General features: G+C 36.4%; 2 protein-coding genes across 8 annotated transcripts in view; one reads left to right on the top strand and one right to left on the bottom strand.

Annotated features, from left to right (window-relative positions):
• Positions 1-368: 368 nt before the first annotated feature.
• NOL8 (nucleolar protein 8) lies at positions 369-16,242 on the bottom strand. Of its 5 annotated transcripts, none has more exons than XM_082322007.1 (17): positions 16,113-16,242; positions 15,483-15,644; positions 15,253-15,315; positions 14,185-14,263; positions 13,737-13,884; positions 12,748-12,816; positions 10,690-12,429; positions 10,283-10,399; positions 8,922-9,041; positions 8,494-8,578; positions 7,513-7,657; positions 5,893-5,976; positions 4,878-5,155; positions 2,827-2,953; positions 2,314-2,384; positions 1,215-1,297; positions 369-889 (listed from the first exon to the last, which is right to left on the bottom strand). In XM_082322007.1, exons 2-17 carry the CDS (start codon positions 15,619-15,621, stop codon positions 836-838), a joined length of 3,402 nt encoding a protein of 1,133 aa, XP_082178133.1. In that variant the 5' UTR covers positions 15,622-15,644; positions 16,113-16,242; the 3' UTR covers positions 369-835. The 5 variants fall into 5 exon arrangements, with proteins under 5 accessions (XP_082178133.1, XP_082178132.1, XP_082178134.1 ...); XM_082322006.1 differs by having other exon boundaries at positions 16,084-16,138; XM_082322008.1 differs by having other exon boundaries at positions 7,513-7,654; positions 16,084-16,138.
• A 62-nt stretch (positions 16,243-16,304) lies between these two features.
• The window catches only part of CENPP (centromere protein P), a 164,143-nt gene continuing 160,776 nt past the window's right edge, over positions 16,305-19,671 (top strand). For 2 of the 3 annotated variants that reach the window (XM_082322686.1, XM_082322688.1), the window contains exons 1-2: positions 16,319-16,904; positions 18,926-19,077. In XM_082322686.1, coding sequence (XP_082178812.1) covers positions 18,944-19,077 — 134 coding nt within the window. In that variant the 5' untranslated portion in view covers positions 16,319-16,904; positions 18,926-18,943. Of the gene's footprint in view, positions 16,905-18,925; positions 19,078-19,671 lie in introns of all 3 variants that reach the window. The other variant, XM_082322687.1, reaches the window with a different exon arrangement.

Genomic DNA, 19,671 nt, shown 5'->3' with positions numbered 1-19,671 from the left:
CACCCACAGACGCTGCTCCTACTTGAGGAACAGCACGGCCAGCTGGGAGTGCGACAGCTGTGCTGGCCTGGGCACCGGTAAGAGGCAAAGCACCTGGGTACCCCTGGGCTGGGGCCAGGGGCCAGGCAAGGCCTGCCAGTGGGTGCCCAGGGTGGGCTTGCAAAGCCTCTCTGCTCCAGCAGACTGTGCAGCACATAGGCGAAATGGACATAAAAAGTAGAAGCTGTATGTAAAAATATCATTCATTCAATAACAAACATGCACCACCAGCAACGTTTGTCCTTAATATTTATTAATGTAGACACAATTAGAAAGTACAAAAGTCAGCTGTGTGAAGAAATTGAAATCCATCCATTTCATAAGCCTTCCTGTTATATATGTATTTTCATAAACTTCTGGCAAACTTTTACTCTGGAAATAGTGCATTCCAAGTATGTGTAAATGAATCTCAAACAGGATCTCTATTATGTTCAGCAGTATATAGGTTATATAGTCTTACAGACACGGAGCTACATTCTCTTTCTCAACCCTGTTCAGCTGTGGGGCCTGAGAACATAGCAAAATAACCCTGTGTTGTCTTTGTTCCATGATCAAATTTTCCAAGGTTTTCAGAGTAGCAAGTCACATTTACACCATACAGACGAGAAAAACAAACCTCAGTACAAACATTGAATTAACACAATAAACATGTACCTATTTAGAAACAAAGTTTTACTGTCTTTTCCAATATTATTTCCTATTAGATCTCTGGAAGACTATAATTTTGAAAGTAACATTTTTCTGTGACTTCTAAGAAGAAACATGAACCGTGTCTGCCCAGTAAGATAAGGAAGATTTATTGTTTTGCTTTCACTTTCCTTCTTGCATCCTTATGCTTCCTCCGGCATTCCTAAAAATATTTAAATTTTAACATGATATTATGATAAGTTTCTAAATTCATCTGTTTGTCTCCAACATTTCTCTTACATGCAGTAAAGTAACCAGTCCTGTACAATACAGACATTCAGTAATTTACCTGACTGGACATCACAACATTACGTTATACACACTTCTATGCTAAAAAGTTTTAGTTCCCCGGTAATTATAGAGTTTCAAGCCCTTCTAAAGGTCCTGAATTAATTTTTAATGTAAATTAAGCAAATAAGCAGCCATGTTTGCTCCTCATGCTGAGCTTTCAGCCACAATTACGAAGTAGCAGTGGTTAAAATACTCACCTCAAGCAATAAGCTACGTCTGTCTTCCCAACCGTCTTTTTCTTCACTGAGGTCTACTGATCTACAAAATAACTTAGGGCCCTCTGCACAAAACAAAGAACGAATTAATATGGTTGAACACTTCTGAATATGCTGCTGTTTGTAAATCTCATGAGCAAAACAGCAATAAGGCCAGAAGGCCTATTCTTCATATTACTCTCTCAAACAGAAATGTTATGTATTACAGCCTTGTGTACTAAGAAAAATGAAAGGCAGCAGCAGTTTTCCTTAATATGCTGAAATATAAATTTCAGTGAAACAGCATCTGTTTCATTAAAAGCTCAGCACCATTATACCACATCTCCCAAGAAAATTCATGCCTGTTAAGGATTCAGAGCTCAGCAGTAACAGGCTCAATTTTATTCAGATAAGCTGGAAGATCACAGTACAATAACTATATTAACACAATAACTTTTACACATACATTTAATGATAGTTATCTAACATGTCGCAGGAAGCAAACATTATTTAAGGCTGTCCTGATAATTTATTGTATAAAATATCAAAAGCAATTGTTTTGGTGGCCTCTGGGTTGTTTGAGGTTTTTTGTGTTTTTTTTTTCTTTGTTTGTTTTGTTGTTATTTTGTTTGTTTCTTTTTAACTATGAAATTTGTTATATTCACAAGAAAAAAACCATGTTATTTAGGATCAAAAACCATGTGGGCATATGTGGCTGATAAGAATATTCAACATTGTTAACAATAACACCAGAAACACAGAACAAAGTTAAAGATCATATCTATGCCTGAAAGGATCCAAAATGTCTAGATAACTTGTCAAGTGATTTTTTTTTTGGTAAGCCCTAAAAGACCAGCCACATATTAAGCAATTATCTGAAGACAGGAAAGCAAGATAGCTGTTCAGCATTTATTTTACCAGGACTTTCTCATGGGATGTGCTACCACAATTCATACCACAAGTAATGATGGAAATTTGCAATTTTTTTTCTTCAACCTCTCATCTGTGTTTTAACCACAAAACATTAATAACTAGGCAGTATTTTTTTCTCACTGAATTTCAGTAAGAGTTAGAAAAAAGGGGTGAATAAGTTCTGTTATACCTCTTAGTCGTTCATCATCTTTAGAGAAGAAGAAAAATCTAGCACTTTCTGTCTGTGGTAAAGAGAAAAACCTAGACAAACACAAAGGAATTTTAGCATCATAAAAGTTACTGTCAAATTCCATTAGCACAAGTTAAAGCTCTAATGCTTCAGAGAAATAGTATGCGTTGCATAACATTACTCCATAGTAACCAAATACAGCCTTCTATAAAAAAAACATTTCTTTAGAAAACTTAATATGTATTTGACTTGTGGCCAAACCCACTACCCAGTTAAGTTCTCATTCATTGAACTAGAAACTCAACTTTTATATTCAACTTCAAATCAAGTGTGGTATTGGGATCTTTGAATATTACATTCTGTGCAGCAAGGAATGGTTTCCTAAGACGACTTCTATTGTTCAGAGATGTAGAATGAAGATGTTAGTTTCCCACAACCAGAGTGCTGCTATTAATATTCTCATAGCATCAAACTGCTACAACTGAGTAGAAAACAAATACAAATATAACTTGCATTTCTTTGTCCCTTTCACTTTCTGATGATTCTGGTTCATCATCACCCTCAGAACTGCTGTCTTGGAAACGTGGATCGTCTTGCCATGTAACTTTTACAGGTTTTATTGTTTCAAGTATGTAGGGCTCTGCAATAATATCACAATAAAAAAAAAAAAAATCAGATTACTCTCCTACTTGCCAGTAAAAATTTCTACTTCAGAGTGAAATACTTAAATTGGAAAAGACAGATTTAAGAAGGACAAAAACCTCCCCTCCCAGGTTTTCTATTACCCTCTGGGGAGGTAAGAATTTCGTTTGCTTTCTCCTATGTCACAAATTTCACCCTCAAAATTCATAACTAGTACCATCACAGCATAGGGAAAAAGTCCAGGAGTCCTTCTGAAGGTTGTTGCCAGGGTCCAGGGTTCTATCAAGTCACTCCAACCTAACAATCATTATCAGCTGAGTTAGGAGTAATTGTGCCTATTCATATTTTTTCCTTGCAGAAGTTGGAATAAAAGCTTCCTTTCACTGTGAACTATCTTAATAAGTTCCTTTGCAAAGAAACTCATAATGCTTTAGCTTATTCTTTCTGTGTGCTCAAGCTATGTTATTTTCACGTATGTACTCCTGCCTATAGCATACGCAGCCAGTTGCCAGAAGCCCAGTTTACACATGGTAACTTAAACACGTACCTGAGCCCTTACTACTTCACCTAGCCAAAAGGACTGAGGTTACAAACCTATGATACCCTTTTCTTTTAGTGTATAAGCACAGTACTTGTCTGGATGATCAGAAGAGAGAAAACAGCTCCTGTACTGCCTCTCTCTGGCAATATAAAACGGTTTCCAAACTCAACAGTAACCAGACTATGAAACACAAACAGTATTTTATTCAAGAGAAAGATCAAAAAATTCTACTTTGGAATAAGTGAGCATTTGCAAGTTGAAATTGTCCACAAAACACCCACAGTTTGTGCTCAAAAAAAAAAGACTATCCACATGTTCTCCCTTCATGGTTTCCACATGACACACATGATGTTAAGTCAGGTTAAACAAAAGCAACAACAACAACAAAAAAAAAAATCACAAAAATCACCTAAGAAACTGAGGTATGTGCAATGGAGAGAGACTTACCTTTTTGTTTGTGTCAATACAGCAGCTAGCACAGTGGCCCTGTTGCCACCAAAGAGGATTCTTATGCAATATAAACCAATAATTATTCATAATAGCAAACGTAAGACACAGTACTCAAGCATGGTTCTCAGTGGAAAGAAATTTGTCAACTCTGAACTACATCTCTGCTCAGGTATTTTCCACTTTGTTCTAGAGATCTCTTACATATTCTGAAACCGATATTATGCATTCAGAAAACACTGAATACTTTCTGAAGTCAGCAGAAATGTGGGGGTTTGGGGTTTTGGTTTGGGTTTCTTTTTTTTTTTTTTTTTTTATTTCGGTTAACTTCACACACTCTATTTCCTACATTACTACTTAATAAGTGACTTGATTCCAGATTTTTTCTTCTTGATTATGTAACATTTGATTTTATCTTAGCTTAGGACAAACTAATAATCATGTGTCATTCAGTTTCAATTTTCTAAAAGTACAATAATAAAACTAAGTACATAATAAAATGTTCTTGGATCTTGGGGTCAACTCTAAAATTTTCTTTTGCTCATAATACTATGTTAATTAACACACATCTTATTTAAAATCTTGTTGGTTTATATGAAACCTGATTTGACATTTGTATCACCTTTTTCCCTGTTTATTTGAGAAATTTAGTGGATGACAAGTTTTTTCCATCACTGTTCAAAAAACAATTAAATAATAGGTCCTTCTCAAAACATCTCTTTCAAAATTCCTGGGATGCAAGCATGAATTAACAGTGATTAAACCACAAGAATCTTGGCAAATATAAGAGAAGATCATAATGATTTTGCATAATTACTTGCTTTTGCCTCTGAAAATCCCCTGTATTCTGAATTTCTATGCACTATATAACTCTACAGTGCCTGACATAAGCTACTCATTAGAAATTGTACTATTAGATATGTTCTGCTGTTACCTTCTTTTATGCCCGACTTCTCCATGTCTCCAAAGAAGGAAAATGTGAAACCACTTGACTCCTGAGCTACGTTACTCCCAAGGTTAGGTCCCAAATCACCAGGTGGGGTAGCGTCCTCTGCATCGTCTTTGTCCCAGGGTACTTCTTCATTTTTTTCTGATTTTCTCTTTGAAGATCCAAACAACTCTTTTAAATCAACAGCAATGTCATAATACATTTCTTTAGACACTTCAGGCAGTTTCTCACTCTCTTTCCTCTTCTTCTTCCTTTTAGCTTTACTGAAATAAGATTGTTAAAGGATAGTAACACAGCACATAATTTTTTTTAAAAGAAAGGCTCCCTAAAAGGCAATCCTGATATTAATGTCTTCCTAAACTCATCTAAGCACATTAATGAGTAGTTCAGTTTTAAGGTTTGGGATTTTGGTTTTGGGTTTTTTTGGATATTTCCTATTCCCATTGCCAGAAATAAGTTTATAAGGTAGCATGACTATCCTTTTGGTTTAGACTTCTGACCCATTTCTTTTGACCTCCTGCAATTTACCCACCCTTTGAGGGTAAGCAGTGGGGAAACACCTGAGGTTTGACTCTAAAGGCAGGAACAAGTCTACTTTGTAATTAACTGCATCCTGACTTTTCACTTAATATGTGATAACATATAAATTAAGATATTTAGGATAGATTTCTTTTCTGGCAAAAGAAATGTTAAGAGCTAATATTTTTTTCTCACAGATTTGCAAATCTGAAGTCCATGACTGGAAGCAAAGGGATAGCCTGAAGGTGAGAAAGACAGACAGAAATTGGCATGCAGAGAGTAGATGGATTAGAAAGAAAAAAATGACATTACATGGTGTTTTTAGAGGTCACAATTCTTATTATACCTTGATTTTAGCAATAGCAGAGAGAACTAAAGAAAAAACAGAGCAGTCTGCATAGTTTCAAACTCAGTCTTCTGCTATGGCCATCTTTCCATGGGAAGAAACATCACATTTATAGTTACCAAGCTGTAAGATTACCTCTCTTTTTCCATAGCACTTGGTTTCCTTTCAAAAATTGCATGGTCCTGTCTTGTGGGATCATAGCGGAGGGCATTAATATCTCTATAAAAATAGAAAAGAAAAACCATGAGACATTCTAAATGCTCAGCTGAAAGCTACCCTAAACCTTTACAGTCAGATTCAAATTCACATTGACTTCTTTACCAAAAAAGCTCCAAATCAATCCAAAACCTAACTGGCATTTAGAAAGTACCTGCTAGTCAGTGTCCGGGTCAGGAAAAATTATAAACAGAAGTGGCTTTAATCAAATTGTAATATTTCATATAAAACATAGACCTCAAGTTGTGTGCATTATGCAGTAAGTTTATACCTGCACCCGTTGATCTTTTGAGGAGCTATATCAATATAGCCATCCTTATTGATATATCTATCTATATTTATTTCTTCTAGTACCAAATATTGCATAAATTCAAACAGTCCAAGGGGTAGGGGGAAACACCAAACCCAAAAAACCATTATACCCACCTTTCAAAATTTAAACATTTTAGGGACTTTCAGCTAAAGCAGTCTAAGGTTTAGATTGACCCCAATACTAGTGTAGCAAAGCCCACGCTGCCTTATGGCAACACAAGAAGTTAATCACTTATTTCCCCTCCTCTGCCTCAATTAATGCTTACAGCATAAATTAACTGCTTTTAAATGGCTACATACTATATCATTACCTGGGTATCAGAGAACACTGTCATTCACAAAACTTTCCTAAGATAACCTCTGGGGTTGCACAGATTATTTCCTCCTCTGCTTAGTCTTTAGAAAATACATGAAAATTTGTACAGAAGTCATAGAATTAAATATGATTGTGCAGCAGTCACAATGGTATTTAGCAGTCAGCAGTCAACCGATGCAGCTCCAATAGTGACTGTCAGTAAAAACTGCACACTACTGCATTATGCTTAACAATACTAACTTCCACCAATTCAGTCCACAGACCAATTTCTGTTAAAGTGCATAGTTAAATGTCACAATACTTCCAATAGTACATTTCCAAACCTATCTCATCATCCTCTAACAAAGGTTAGAGCATGCCCAACAGCAACATGTAACAGATTCCTAATCTAATGAAGAAATTTCTCAAAAGCAGAAATACAGGTAAATGAAAAAAAAAAATTCTCCACTGAAAAAGAAGTTTGATGCTAATCACCTGTAGGCCAGAGAAAACAATAACCTTATTAACTGCTATGGAAGTTAGAGTACTTACTGACCTACTGTCCAACTCACATGTTCTTTGTTTAGCCAACTTAAATTTGTCTCCACAGAGAACAGAAATCTATCTTACATAGGCAAGGACTTATTAAAATATTAATTTTCATAACCAACAATCCAATAATGAAAAATCTACTAGAAGAAACTCAGGGAGGCATTCAATAATTTTTTCCCCAACATAATGATAATTACCAGCTCTATAATCTATTGGGACACTCAAGCTGGGAAACTGCATTAAAGGCTTGACTTCAAATGCATGCAACAGAGAAGGAAATACTTTTCTCAGTCACCCAGGCAGAAATTTTAGTTGTGAAACACTGGCAAAAATTAAGCTTTCCTAAAATTCCTTCTTTTCTGATAATGGATGATTCATACTTGAATTTCTTCGCACTTGTGGCTATTTTAGTTGGCTTAGGGTGTTCCAGGCTGACATTCAAGAGGCTTCCCAGTATTTGCAAATTTTTCTTTTTCTCTGCAGCAAGTTCTTCTTCCTCATCTGCCTTCGAGATGTTTGCCTCTGCTAAGAGAAAAATAAAAACATTTTTTTTCCCTCACTATGACCTAAGTAAGACTGTAATATTTGATACATAACATTACTATAGTACTAGAAGAGCTCATACCTATCAACACATCACTTCCTTTATTTTAAAGCTACTTAGAGGCTTTCTTCCTTGCCCCATAGAAAATCTTTGATTAGAAATGTCATGGGCATCTATGTCATGCGAAAATCAAATCTGTTATTTAACCTGTTCCCTGCTTGTATCACAAAACTGTGCAGCTACTATGCCACTGACAGATGCTGTACAGAAGATCACATTAAAACAACAAAGGAAGTAGCAGAACTAGGCAAAAATGCAAGTTTCAGAAACAAATTCTGAATCTTGAATGCTAGGTTAACACTTTCGGTTGCCGGGGGAGAAATATTTAAAAATTTTTGCTTTTTTCAGCTTTTCTGCCTTCTGCTGTTTAAAAAAAATAATCTTCCTTTCCAAGGCTGCCAAATCAGCTGTGGTCTGCAGGATGACTACAAAACAAACAGTTTCAATGAATGTAATGGTCAAAAAGTTTATTTTAATAAGTCACCACTCATCCTGTATTAAAAAAATATTTTCAAACGTCAATTTATCAACCAAGTATGTTTCATTCAGCTATTACAAATAATTTTGCAATCTATACATTTAAGAAAACACAGCTACCAATATATACTAAGTACAGCCACAATGAAGTTGGGTTATTTTCTTGAAGGAATCACCAAAGAAGCAAAAGTAGTCCATAAGTTGCTTCAAGCATCCAAAATTAAGGCTCCATGATAGAGCTCTATTACTATCATTAACCAGGAAATATGAGCAGGTTTACCTTCTTCTTCACTGTCACTTTCAAGGAATCGAGCATCCATGCGAAATCTTTCATCTGTGCCAAATCGTGATTGCAATTTCAAGAGCTAAACAAAACGAAATAGATCCTATTAAGCACTGGAGAAGAAAATCATCAACATTCAGTAACATTTTTTATTAGAATTATGGCAATATACTAATAACCTTTAGCTATTGATGCCTCTTCCAGAAATTTCTTTGTATTCAAAGATGACAACATCAGAGAAACTCCTCCCGCTCCCTTACACACACTGCTTCCTCCATGGCTCCTGTTTCCTCTATTTAAGACAATTCTATTGCAAGTTTGCAAAATCATATTCAGCAAGCATGCAAACCTACATGTTATGTTCTTCTGAAGTGGTGTTATGGAGACTTGGAAGAAAACTAAATTACAGTAATGGGTTCACTCACTTTTTCACCAGCTTTGCCTTCAAACTGGGGTTTAATTTTGAATCTCTCATCGTCTGTATCATCTTGCTCATCCTCACTGCTTTCAAACAGTCTGCCTGAAGTTTTAGGAGCAGATTCATCCTTTGTTAAACAAAAAGAAAATACAGAAAAGCAGCCGTTTATGCAAGTTTGAGAAAATAAATCAGTATTAACTTTGTTCACGTGCTTTCCAGTTTATCTGAAAAAGTGGATTTCTAGAATAACCAGCTCACTTGTTGATCCATGTGCTTCAAATCTTATTTGTACAATTCTGTTTTGCAGTTATGACTACTAAATTTTAGCATAGGCAAAATATCCATGTAAAGGGTAACTCACGTTTTGTAATATGAGAGAGTTAGGCATAAAACAAAATTTTTCTGATTATGTCAAGGGAGATCAATTTTAAAATACCAATGTCTAATTATACCGTTTCTGAACAAGCCTCATTTATGGTATAAACTCTAGGACATAGTTTAAGTCAGTTGATAAATATCAATGATTACAAAAGGTAAGCACTCCATGGCTTCAAAACAATTTCCCATAGAATTAGAGGCTCTTTTAAAGAAAAGGAAAAATACAGGGCAGGAATTCTAAATACAGGGTACGAGAGATAAATGTTTAAAAAGTGCTAAATGTGAGGAAAAGTGAGAAAAGAAGGTTTTAATAGTGAGAAGAAAAAACTCAACAAACCCAACAAAAGAAAAAAAACAATGCTTTAAAGCTTTAGCAGAGATGTGACTAAAAAATGTGATTCTAAAGAATCACAAAGAAGTTTTATTCCAGAAAAAAAGTACTTAATTGTGCTGAAAGTATGGCAGTAAAATCCCAAGGAATCTGCTAAACAAGGTCTCAATTAGGTAAGTTGTAAAGAGCAAGTCCCACACAACTTCTTTGGACTCTAACATCACTTTAAAAACAAGACACTGCATTAATACGGATTCTTTGTCCACAGTGTTGGAAAGAGCAAAGAGTCCTTCTATACTACTTAAGTCAAACCTCTCCCCCTTCCTTTGACTAAAAGCAGAGAAATTTCAAAACTAATTATGCTTAAGCCCTGTAATTTAAATGGTCTTTTTCTTTTAATCAAAGTTAGAATATCTTTTATACAAATCTCAATCTCCTTACAAATTCTCCAAGTTCTCCAGCTTTATCAGATGCACAGTTAAGTCCTTTGACACCTATTTCATGTTAGCAAAAAAAGAAGAATCATTCATATTCATTCAAACCTTACCTACTTTTTTCTGTCACTTCACTATGAAGAATAGTCTTCAGAATAAAAGGCATAGTCATAGTGATACGGAATTACCTTACAGAATACTGGACTTTTTCCCAATAACACTTACTTCTTCATGCATATTTCCCAGACTCGCATCTTTCTTCAATATCTCATCTACTTCAGCTTCACTTTCCACATCTGAATTGAATATGATGTGTTTATGCTTGCCTGCTGGCTGGCTATCCTATGCAAGAGTGAAACTGTCAAGTCAAACATATCAAATACTTGCTGCAGTCATACATAAACATCTAAAAGACATTTCCATGACATGAAAAGAGGAATCTACTACTCCTCTTGCAACTCTAGAGACATTCCAGGAATTGGGTATGCATCATTTTGTATACACTCAAAAGAAAACTGGCAATGTAATCAGAAATTCCAGAATATGATTTTAAAACATCTTAAACCACATCTATAAATTTCCCTTTTTCTTTTACTGCATACTATTCAGAGAGAGGTCGTGAGTGTAATTACCAGATTTGAAAGAGCTCCTTGAATGAGTTTCTTCTGTAATTCTCTCTCTTTCTGTCTCTCTTCCAGAGCTGCCAGCCTCCTCTGGTTATCCTGCAACTGTTTCTTTTTTGTATTAGCTTCCTTTGAAGCAGTAGCATGAAGACAAAGCTCCTTATTTTCCAGAAGGCTTGTCTTCCCATTCTCACATTTATTAGCTTCACATTCTGGATTTTTATTGCTTACACCCCTCTTCAATTTTTTTGAAAGCAGTTTTGGGCTTTTCAGTTGTCGTTTAACATGTTTCTGTGACACCACAGCATTACTATCCATGTCACTGCTCTCATCTTCGCTCTGATCAGCACTAGGAACAGCATCTCCATGTTCTGAATTTTGGTCTTCTTGCAAAGAACTGACACTCATCATCACAGACCTCTTCTTTAAACCAGTGCTGTCCTTAGTTAACTCTCTTTCACAAAGGGATCCCATTCCTCTGAAGGGCTGATATTTCAAACGCAACTTATTTTGTCCCTTGGAGCTTTCTTCATCAACATTCTCCTCCCCTGCTAAAATCGCAGCAACTACATCTTCAGGACAGATACATTTTTTTTTAACTGCAGGGTGAAATTTAGAAAGTTTTGTTTTATTTACAACATTACCCTTAGAATTTTCTTCAACACTGCACTGACTAGAACTCTGTGTACTGTCTGATTCTTCTACTGGTGTCCCAGTGTTTTCAATAGCTAATGCTTTTAAGTCATCTAATGTAAGGTCTAAGCGATAACACTTTTGCATCATGGATTCATAATCAGAATTGATTTCAGACTCCCCTTTCTCAGACTCTGAGTAAGAGCTTTCACTATCACTTGTCTTTGTTGTACTGTTAACTGCTGTACTCTGCAAGGCAGCAATTTTGGTTTTTTTCATTTTCCCTTTTCTTTCAATGTATTCTTCTTTTAAATTTTGAGTTTTCAGTGAGGACTCATTTACCAAATCACATTTTTTGTTAGTTAGTATTTCTTCATTTTCCACGTTCACCTGGTTAGAATCTTCTAAAATTGCAGTTTTCCTGCTACATAGATCTGGGGTTTTACTTTCAGCAATAATTTCATCTGTATCTGCTGAATCATAACCATTATCGTATTCCAGTGTCTCTTTCTCTCTACAACTTCTTGTGACAGCTTTCTTCATGGTGTCTGGATTACTTAAGGACCAGTGACTGTTGCACTTTAATTCAAAATTAGCCCCAACAATTTCCATGTGGTCACTTTCAGTCTCAACGTTTTCAGCTTTCTGTATTTCTGTCTCTTTCTTTACCATTGCTCTGATTTCCTCTTCAGAATCAATGTCGCTATCAGAAACACTCACATTATTTTGAGCTGTAACTCCAGAAACATCACTTTTATCTGGTAATAAACCTTTCCCTGATATTTTACTATTAAGACTGCTTGATGGAGGCAATTTAGACTTCTCACTGGATTTGGATTTTGATCTTTTATCTAGCTGTGATGAGCTTGTGTTTTTTGAACATGACTGGCACCCAGAAGAGAGAACTACTGCTCCATTAAGAGCCTCACTGCCCAGTCGCCTAAGTTTTTTAGGTGGCTTCTTAGTTACAGGGAACTCTCCCTGCCGCTTCTTGTTTATGCTGTCATCTCTCTCTTCCAAGTGCCAAGTAAGCTCGGATATAGGAACTACATGTGTCAAGTCCGGCTCCAGCTTTCTAAGGTTATGGCAATATTTTGATGGGTCATATTTCACAATGTTAGTCCAAGTTAAGGAATTAAAACAACCTGATTCTTTCAGCAAACAGACTTCCAGTCTTTATGAACAGGCTAAATTCTGCATGAAAGGACAATGAAGAGTCCTTTTTAATGTTATGACCATAAGCCTTTAAGCAACTTACTTGCAGTCTAAAAAAATTATTCAGATCACATAAACTTACTGCAAGATTTACTTAGGGGATTCAGTATATCAAGTATGACATAGCAGTCAGTATTAAGACCGTTAAGCAAATATTTCCCCATATGATGAAAGAAAGAAGGGAATTGAGCCTATGCCCAACCAATAGGAAAAGGATATTTTATTTTTTTGTTGACTCCTAAGGTGCAGGATAGGCAAGACTCTGCCGAATTTACCAACAACCCATTTCTAAAAGAAAAGAAAAATAATCAGTATTAAACAATAAAGGAATGGAAGTAACCCTGGAATAAAACAAGACGTATATTCTTTGATAACAGAAACACTAATAAAGAACCATCTGTGACTAATTCTTTGTTTACTCTCTTAAGTGAGATATATTCGTATTGTGCAACTTAGCCAGTTTCCTTCTCAAAAAAAACCCAAACCAAAACCAACCAACCAAAAAAACCAAATTTCTACAACCTGCAAATAAAGAGTGACAATAAAGAACTGAATTTTTTTACTTTACAAGTACTATTTTTAATATAAGGCTTCTGGTTTATGAATTAACAGTGGTAACTATACAGACAGGATCACTGTTATTTTGCCCTTTTCTCCTTTCCCACTAAAAAATTAAAAATGCCCCCCATCACCCTCCAAAAACATTCTGTGCTTAGCAAATAATTTTGAAAACTTTACAGTAAATATAATTTTTCTTGCCTAAATTTGCATGGTCAGTGATTTTATTCTAAGTCTTACTTTTGTAAGCAAGCATGAGTAGACCCTGATCCTGACTGTGCTGAAGCACAGAGATTAGATCCTGACAACCCAGCCACCAAAGACACACATTCTCTTTACATGCTTTTAAGGGTGACATGAAGATATTCCCAACATAAACAAGTAATAAAGCATTTACTAATTTAACACGACAAGAGAGGACAGTATGATCAAGATTATTTCCAGTCACTACAAAGAACAACAGGAGCATTGTACATGTCTACACATAAGGTATTTCTTTAGACTACTTTTCACAAGTTGGGCTGTCACACTTAATAACCGTTTCTTTACATAAAGCATAGAGATTTGACATAAATTTAGATGTAATGAAGCTTGTGCCCAATTCTGGTTTTTGTTTTGTTTTAATTCTCTATACATCTACGCTACCATACCTTATGGTCTGGCACCTCTGTACCTGGTACTGCTTTCATGTGAAAGTCTACAACTCCAGCCTTCTTCAGTGATTCTAACAGACACGTTTTGTCCTTTTTCTGTGGCTTTTCCTTCTGCAGCTTTGCTTCCTCCCTCTCCATGGAAAGCCTGTACCAAAAAGTACATCACATATGAAAAAAGGTCTGCCTGTGTGCTAAATTATAGCTGGCAGTGACCCTCTCCCACAGAACAGTAACCATTCACTACTTAAGGAATTAACATAGCTGCTACTTTCAATGGAATAATGATGCAAAACATGTCGCATGCATCAACAGTCCACCAATGTCAATAGAAACTAGAAAGAATAAGAGCATAGCAGATAAAAGCACAGCCATAATGTTATCAGATAAACAGAAAAAGGGTAACTTTAGCAACAACATACTTTTTTTTTTTTTAATTGATTTTTACCTGTGCAAAAAGCTTTCTTTGGCCAACTCAATTTGCAGTGTCCCCCCTTTCCATTTTGTTTTATTTAAAATTGACATGCCTGTAAAACAAGGAGATGGGAAATGAATACTTTCTACATTAAAAAAAATACACCTTAGACTTAACTATACCTCCTTCTATGATAGTTTGAAGTTTCTTTAGCATGATCTTATACTCCATTATTCACCTGATTTAAGGTTGTATATGAAAGGTCTAATACCCTAATCTTACACAAGAAGGTCTACATCTAAAATTAAAGTTCTGACTTCAAAAAGAGTCATTCCAGTCTGTATGGTTCAGTTCAAATACAAGCCTGAAAATTCAGATACATGTACCCTGAAGTTTCCATACTACTGTCAGACAAGCTCTTCTTTACGTAACTTCTTCTGTACTTTGAAAAATACAGTTAAGGAGTACTGAAAACCAAAGAGAAAAAAAGTGTTGTACTTAGAACTTAAGGAAGTTAAGTATCAAGGGCTGGGTTAGCTTTTAGTCGCTCTCAAACAGCTTTCCTATTCCTAGTGGCAACATTCCCTAGATAAAAGGGCACATTACCAAATCCTCTCTTTGGGTTCAGGTATCTTCACCTGCCATTTTGCTGCTACATATTACACATGTGGTTTTATAACCTGCCAGTAGTTTTGTAATCCAACTATTCTGGGATTTGTAAAATTGCTTTAACAGAAGTAAACTTTACGTAAACTCTCCTTCAGGGTTTCCTCTCACATCAAGTCACTTCTAATGTTTCATGGACCTGACAAAAGTGTTTGAATCACATTTCCTATACTTTTCATAAAAGGGTTAGAATAAACCCATAAATCACCTATTTCAGTCACAATGAATATTTTTAATCTGCTTACATGTACTTACTGAAAACTCCAGTAAAGCAGCTTCCATAAAACTGCAGCTTAAAGAAAATGGAATGAATATGACAACAGAATGAAACAGGGTCTATCTTGACCACATCCTGATTTGACAACATTAGATGAATTATCAGTAATGCAACTTGGCTCAAAATCATAAATTACTTAAAAAAAAAAACGTACTTACACTTTCTAAGATCTGCATCAGAAATGCTGACACTGATGTAAGCAAAAGTTTTCATAGGGTTCCCTGCTCAATAATAAACATTCAGTTAATTTCTGTACAATTTCAGTTTTTCCCTTAAAACTGAAAATTAAGCTATTTCCTGAAAATAAAGTGTCTCTGAAGCAAAAATTCCATTTCACGCTACAAACTGGAAAACAACTCATGTTTAAAAGATGATGCAAAACTCTTACCCTGATCATCTTTTCTGGTAATAATCTCTGCATCCAAAACATGCCCAAACTTGCCAAATCTTTCCTGCAGTTCAGCCTTAGAAACCGTATGGCCAAGTCCTCCAACATATAAGCGTTTTGAAACTTGTTTCTTCTCCATGTTGAAGAGTCAAGCTGTCACACCTGTAACGCACACAGTTTTTCTGTAAGAAGATAATAATAGTTCACTAACGCTTACATTATAGGTAGTAATGCAGTCATAACACCAAATTAGGGGACAAATGGTTCCATCACAAGTCCTCAACGAATGACCTTTTGAGAGGAGTGCTCCTTTGCTTTGCGCTAGGTTACACGTCTGCTCCAGCCCAGCACCAGTAAACACTGCATTGCTATAAGTAACCAGGGTTTAGGTGTTGGGCTTGGTGGTTTTTTTTTTTTTGTTTTTTGTTTTAAAGCTTGAAGCATATGACTGGGTGCATGACAATAAGTGTAAACAGCTCTTAGCAATATAATGTGTCTCAGGATTTTCTAAGGGAGGCGGCGGGGAAGCCGCCCTCAGCCCCAACTCCCGCCTCCCAAAAGATGCCGAGGACCCCCGCCAAGGACCCCGGGAACCACCAACCCTGCGAGGACGCTACCACTCTCCCTCACCGCCGCCATGTGCAAGCCCCGTAGCGCCACTCAATTTGTCTTCCCCCTCGCATCCCTTCCTAGAACTCGCTCGGAAAAAAGGGTTCCGCCTCCTGGGGCCGTTGGATTCTGATTGCCTTCTCTCTTTCGGGTTTCTGCTTCCGGCCGGTCAAGTGTGATGGAGACACACGGATTAGGTCTTGTGACCGCGGAAGGTTTGGGCGTGACTAACCAGGAAGAAAGGTGGGGGGATTTTCCGCAAGATATGAGGTAAAAAAAAAAAAAAGGAAACAGCTATCAAAATAACGTCTTTGCTGTTCCTCTCGAATAATGACCTCGGGAGCTTCCCTTCAAGCAGCTCTGTTGCTTCGTGCGGGGGAACGAAGGCGCGGCCGGCGCCCCCTGCTCGGGCAGTAGCGGTGGTAGCGCCCAGGCCCGCGGCGGGCTGGTTGGGCGCGCAGTTCGAAGGCGCGCAGCGGTGGCGGCGGGGCGGGCAGGGCAGCCGCTCTCCTCTCCTCAGCGACGGCTCTGTGGGGGTGGAGGAGGCCGCGGGCTGCTTCCCCTGGGCCTGCCTTGTGCCGCCGGGGCCGCGTCTGGCACCTGTGAGCCTCAGCCCGCGTCTTGGGGCGGGCTGGGACGGCACCGGCTCGTCTGACGAGTGGTGCTTTCCAGCCGTTACTTAGTGAGGTTTGAAGGCGAGAAGCAAAGCAACGAAACACGGAACCCCCCCAGCCGGTTTCTCACAAACTCTTGAATGCCCTTCCTAGGTCTCGCTGTAGCAGCATAAGAGCAAATGCTTAGGGGTGTACATGGGTAGGTACATAGAAATGTGAAATACTTACCTTTAACGCACAAGTGTGTGTGTGTATATATATATATGTATACATGTGTGTATATATATATACACGTGTGTGTGTACGCTTAGAGTGAGGAGAAATTATCGTTATGTTTTATTTAATTAAAAGTATGTACGGATATTTTTTTCTGGAGATAATGTTCTTTGAAGTTATAACTAGTCTTTGAGCCTTCTGCAGTCTAGTAAAATCACTTGAGTTAAAATAGCTGTAAGCAGTATATGTGTTCTGTTACTGTTTTCAAAACAGCCAGCTGTTAAAAGAGGAATTAGCTAACAACTTAGGGTAAAGTTCTGGCTATGTTTTCTTTTTCCCAATGTACTCTTTATTATGACCAAAACTTTCTTCAATGTATCCAGTTAAAAAAAAAAAAAAACCAAAAAAGAAAACAAAAAAACCACCCAACCAACAACACTAATAGTATGCATTAAAAGTTGGAGAACTTCTATTTCTTTTCCGCATTGATCTTTTTTGTCATACGTTGCATAAGATTGCTTTAAAGTTTCAGAGGGAGTCACAACTAGGCACAAACTCGGCAATTCTTTAATTGCATGTACTTTATTCACTAAAGAAGTTTTTAATGCAAAACATATTTTGAATGTTGTTTTCTTATATGTGTTATTCGGATGCTGTTTCTTGTGAAATAAACCAACAAAATCCTATTTCCCCCTCATCCCTTTTTATTGAACCATGTTAGTGTAAATCTTGCAACTACAGTAGGGGTTGTTTAAAAACACACATAAAACTAGATTTATTTTTTTGTTACTGGTTGAAAGTATTAATACATCAGTATTAAGCTGCAGAATGTTCCCCACAGTCCTTTGAATGTGTCATGTCTAGACTGAATGTCAGATTTTTTTTTTTTTCTTAAAATTGGTATTTGTTTATTTTTTATTACTTGTGGAACATGGTTGTTTCTTTGTGTCTCTCTACTGCTGTTTACTTGAAAGGCAGATTATGCTGTGGTGTTAGTAGGAACAGCTGTGCCTCATTTGATCAGGTGGATTGTTAGGTGAATTGTCAAAGCTGGATTTGGTTTCTGTATTTGATTAGGCTTGTTGTTCTATTACAGCAAATGTAAAGCACCTGGATATGCTCCTGGAGGAAATAATGATTAATTAAAAAGACTCTTAAAGAAAGCCTTTGACTACATTAGATTCCTGATTTAACTTCTGTATTTGGCAGCTATGCAGGGGTCTGTGTCTTAAAATTGGTTTAATAATTGCATTTGGACTCAATGGATTAAATCTTTGAGGAACTAATGCAACAAAGCTACTATCTATTTTGGAGAAAACTTTTTTCTTTTCTTTTTTCTTTTATGTAAAGTCAGAAATTTGTTCTTTGTCACATTCTTGCTGATATGTAGGAGCTTCCTATATTCACTGGAAGTAAAATCTTTTGTCTTCATGATGCTTTTGGCAGTGAGTTACAATGTGTCTTAGGAAGCTTTGTTGCATTCAGAGTTATGGAAAAAGCAGCTTTTCTGCTCTTGTAATGTCTACTTGCAGATCAGTATCTTTCTAAGTGGACTTTCTAGGGTTTAAGTAGGAGTTACATTGATGACATAGTACTGTTGTATTAAGAGCAGAGTTTTACTGCAAGCCTAATTCTGTTTTCAAGTTGGTGGCAGATTTCCTGTCAAATTTGGCTGCTGAGGGTCAAGGTTTATATGTTAGATTAATCTTCTGTAGCAAACAGGAGCGTTTGACACTCTAGAATTCTTTACGGAGGTATAAATTATTATACTTGCCAAACCTACCTGCAATACTTAAAAATTGTATGTACCAATTCTTCAGTTTTCAAAAGCCATAAAATATAATAGAACTGTCTCATTTTAAGTAGAGGGGTAGGACAAAAAGTTGCCTAATGCTATATTTACATTTCTTAAATTAATTCCTTGGATAAAAATAATTTATTTTTAAAATTTATTTAATTATTTTTTATTTCACCTAAGAAGTATACTTATTTTGTTTTATCTAGTAACTTTGATTCTGAGAAATGGACAACAGCATTTGTCAAGTTTATGAAGATGAAATCCAGTCACTGGAAGAAGAAATTAAACTATTGGCTGAAAAGTATGAAGATAGCCAACAAGAATCCACCTTTTTTTCTGATGAGATATTAATGTCAATGTACGGCCTTTTTCACATGTTGGATTAATAGTGTTTCTTTGTCAAAATTGTTTAGGATAAGCTTTTGCCTCTATGTTAGGACTTCCCTTATTTTTACAATGATTTTGTTTAGGACATGGGCTATATATGGTAAAAGATTGCAAATAATAAATAGTTGATCTCTTTTTACTGCCTTTTGTTGGTAGTTTGTGGGTTTTTTAGGATTTTGTTTGCTTTTTTTTTTTTTAAAGGCAGTCTCATAGTGGTCAGAGCATGATATCAGGTATGTTATTGTGCGGGCCCTGCAAAGTTATTGACTGCCAAGGCTGTTTTTTCCATTATGCACTGTGAAATGGCTCAGTGCACATTTACTTAAAAAAAAAAAAAAAAAAGGCGGGGGAGGGAGGGATTGGGGACATGTACAGGTGTGACTAGTTATATGCTAATGAAGTGCCATGTTAGGGCTTTTTATTTACATTATTTAACTGATATTCTGTAGTAAATGTACACTCCGTAGATAAAATAAGTCATTTAGATGAGTAAAGACATCACTGCTCATTTTTGTTGTATGTTCCTCGAAATGGATACTTACATCTCAAGACTTATAACAAAGGC

The sequence above is a fragment of the Platalea leucorodia genome (assembly GCF_965183815.1).
Source record: "Platalea leucorodia genome assembly, chromosome: 9".
Lineage (NCBI taxonomy): Eukaryota > Metazoa > Chordata > Aves > Pelecaniformes > Threskiornithidae > Platalea > Platalea leucorodia.
The sequence above is the reverse complement of the archived record's forward strand: the minus strand, read 5'-3'. Positions and strand labels throughout refer to the sequence as shown.

Excerpts from the sequence above, each read along its gene's own strand:
- NOL8 (XM_082322007.1), bottom strand. The coding sequence starts at position 15,621 with ATGGAGAAGAAACAAGTTTCAAAACGCTTATATGTTGGAGGACTTGGC. Across the intron at positions 8,579-8,921 it reads AAGGCAAAGCTGGTGAAAAA|CTCTTGAAATTGCAATCACG; the intron begins GTGAGTGAACCC and ends CGTTTTGTTTAG. Across the intron at positions 5,977-7,512 it reads ACAAGTGCGAAGAAATTCAA|AGATATTAATGCCCTCCGCT; the intron begins GTATGAATCATC and ends CTATTTTTATAG.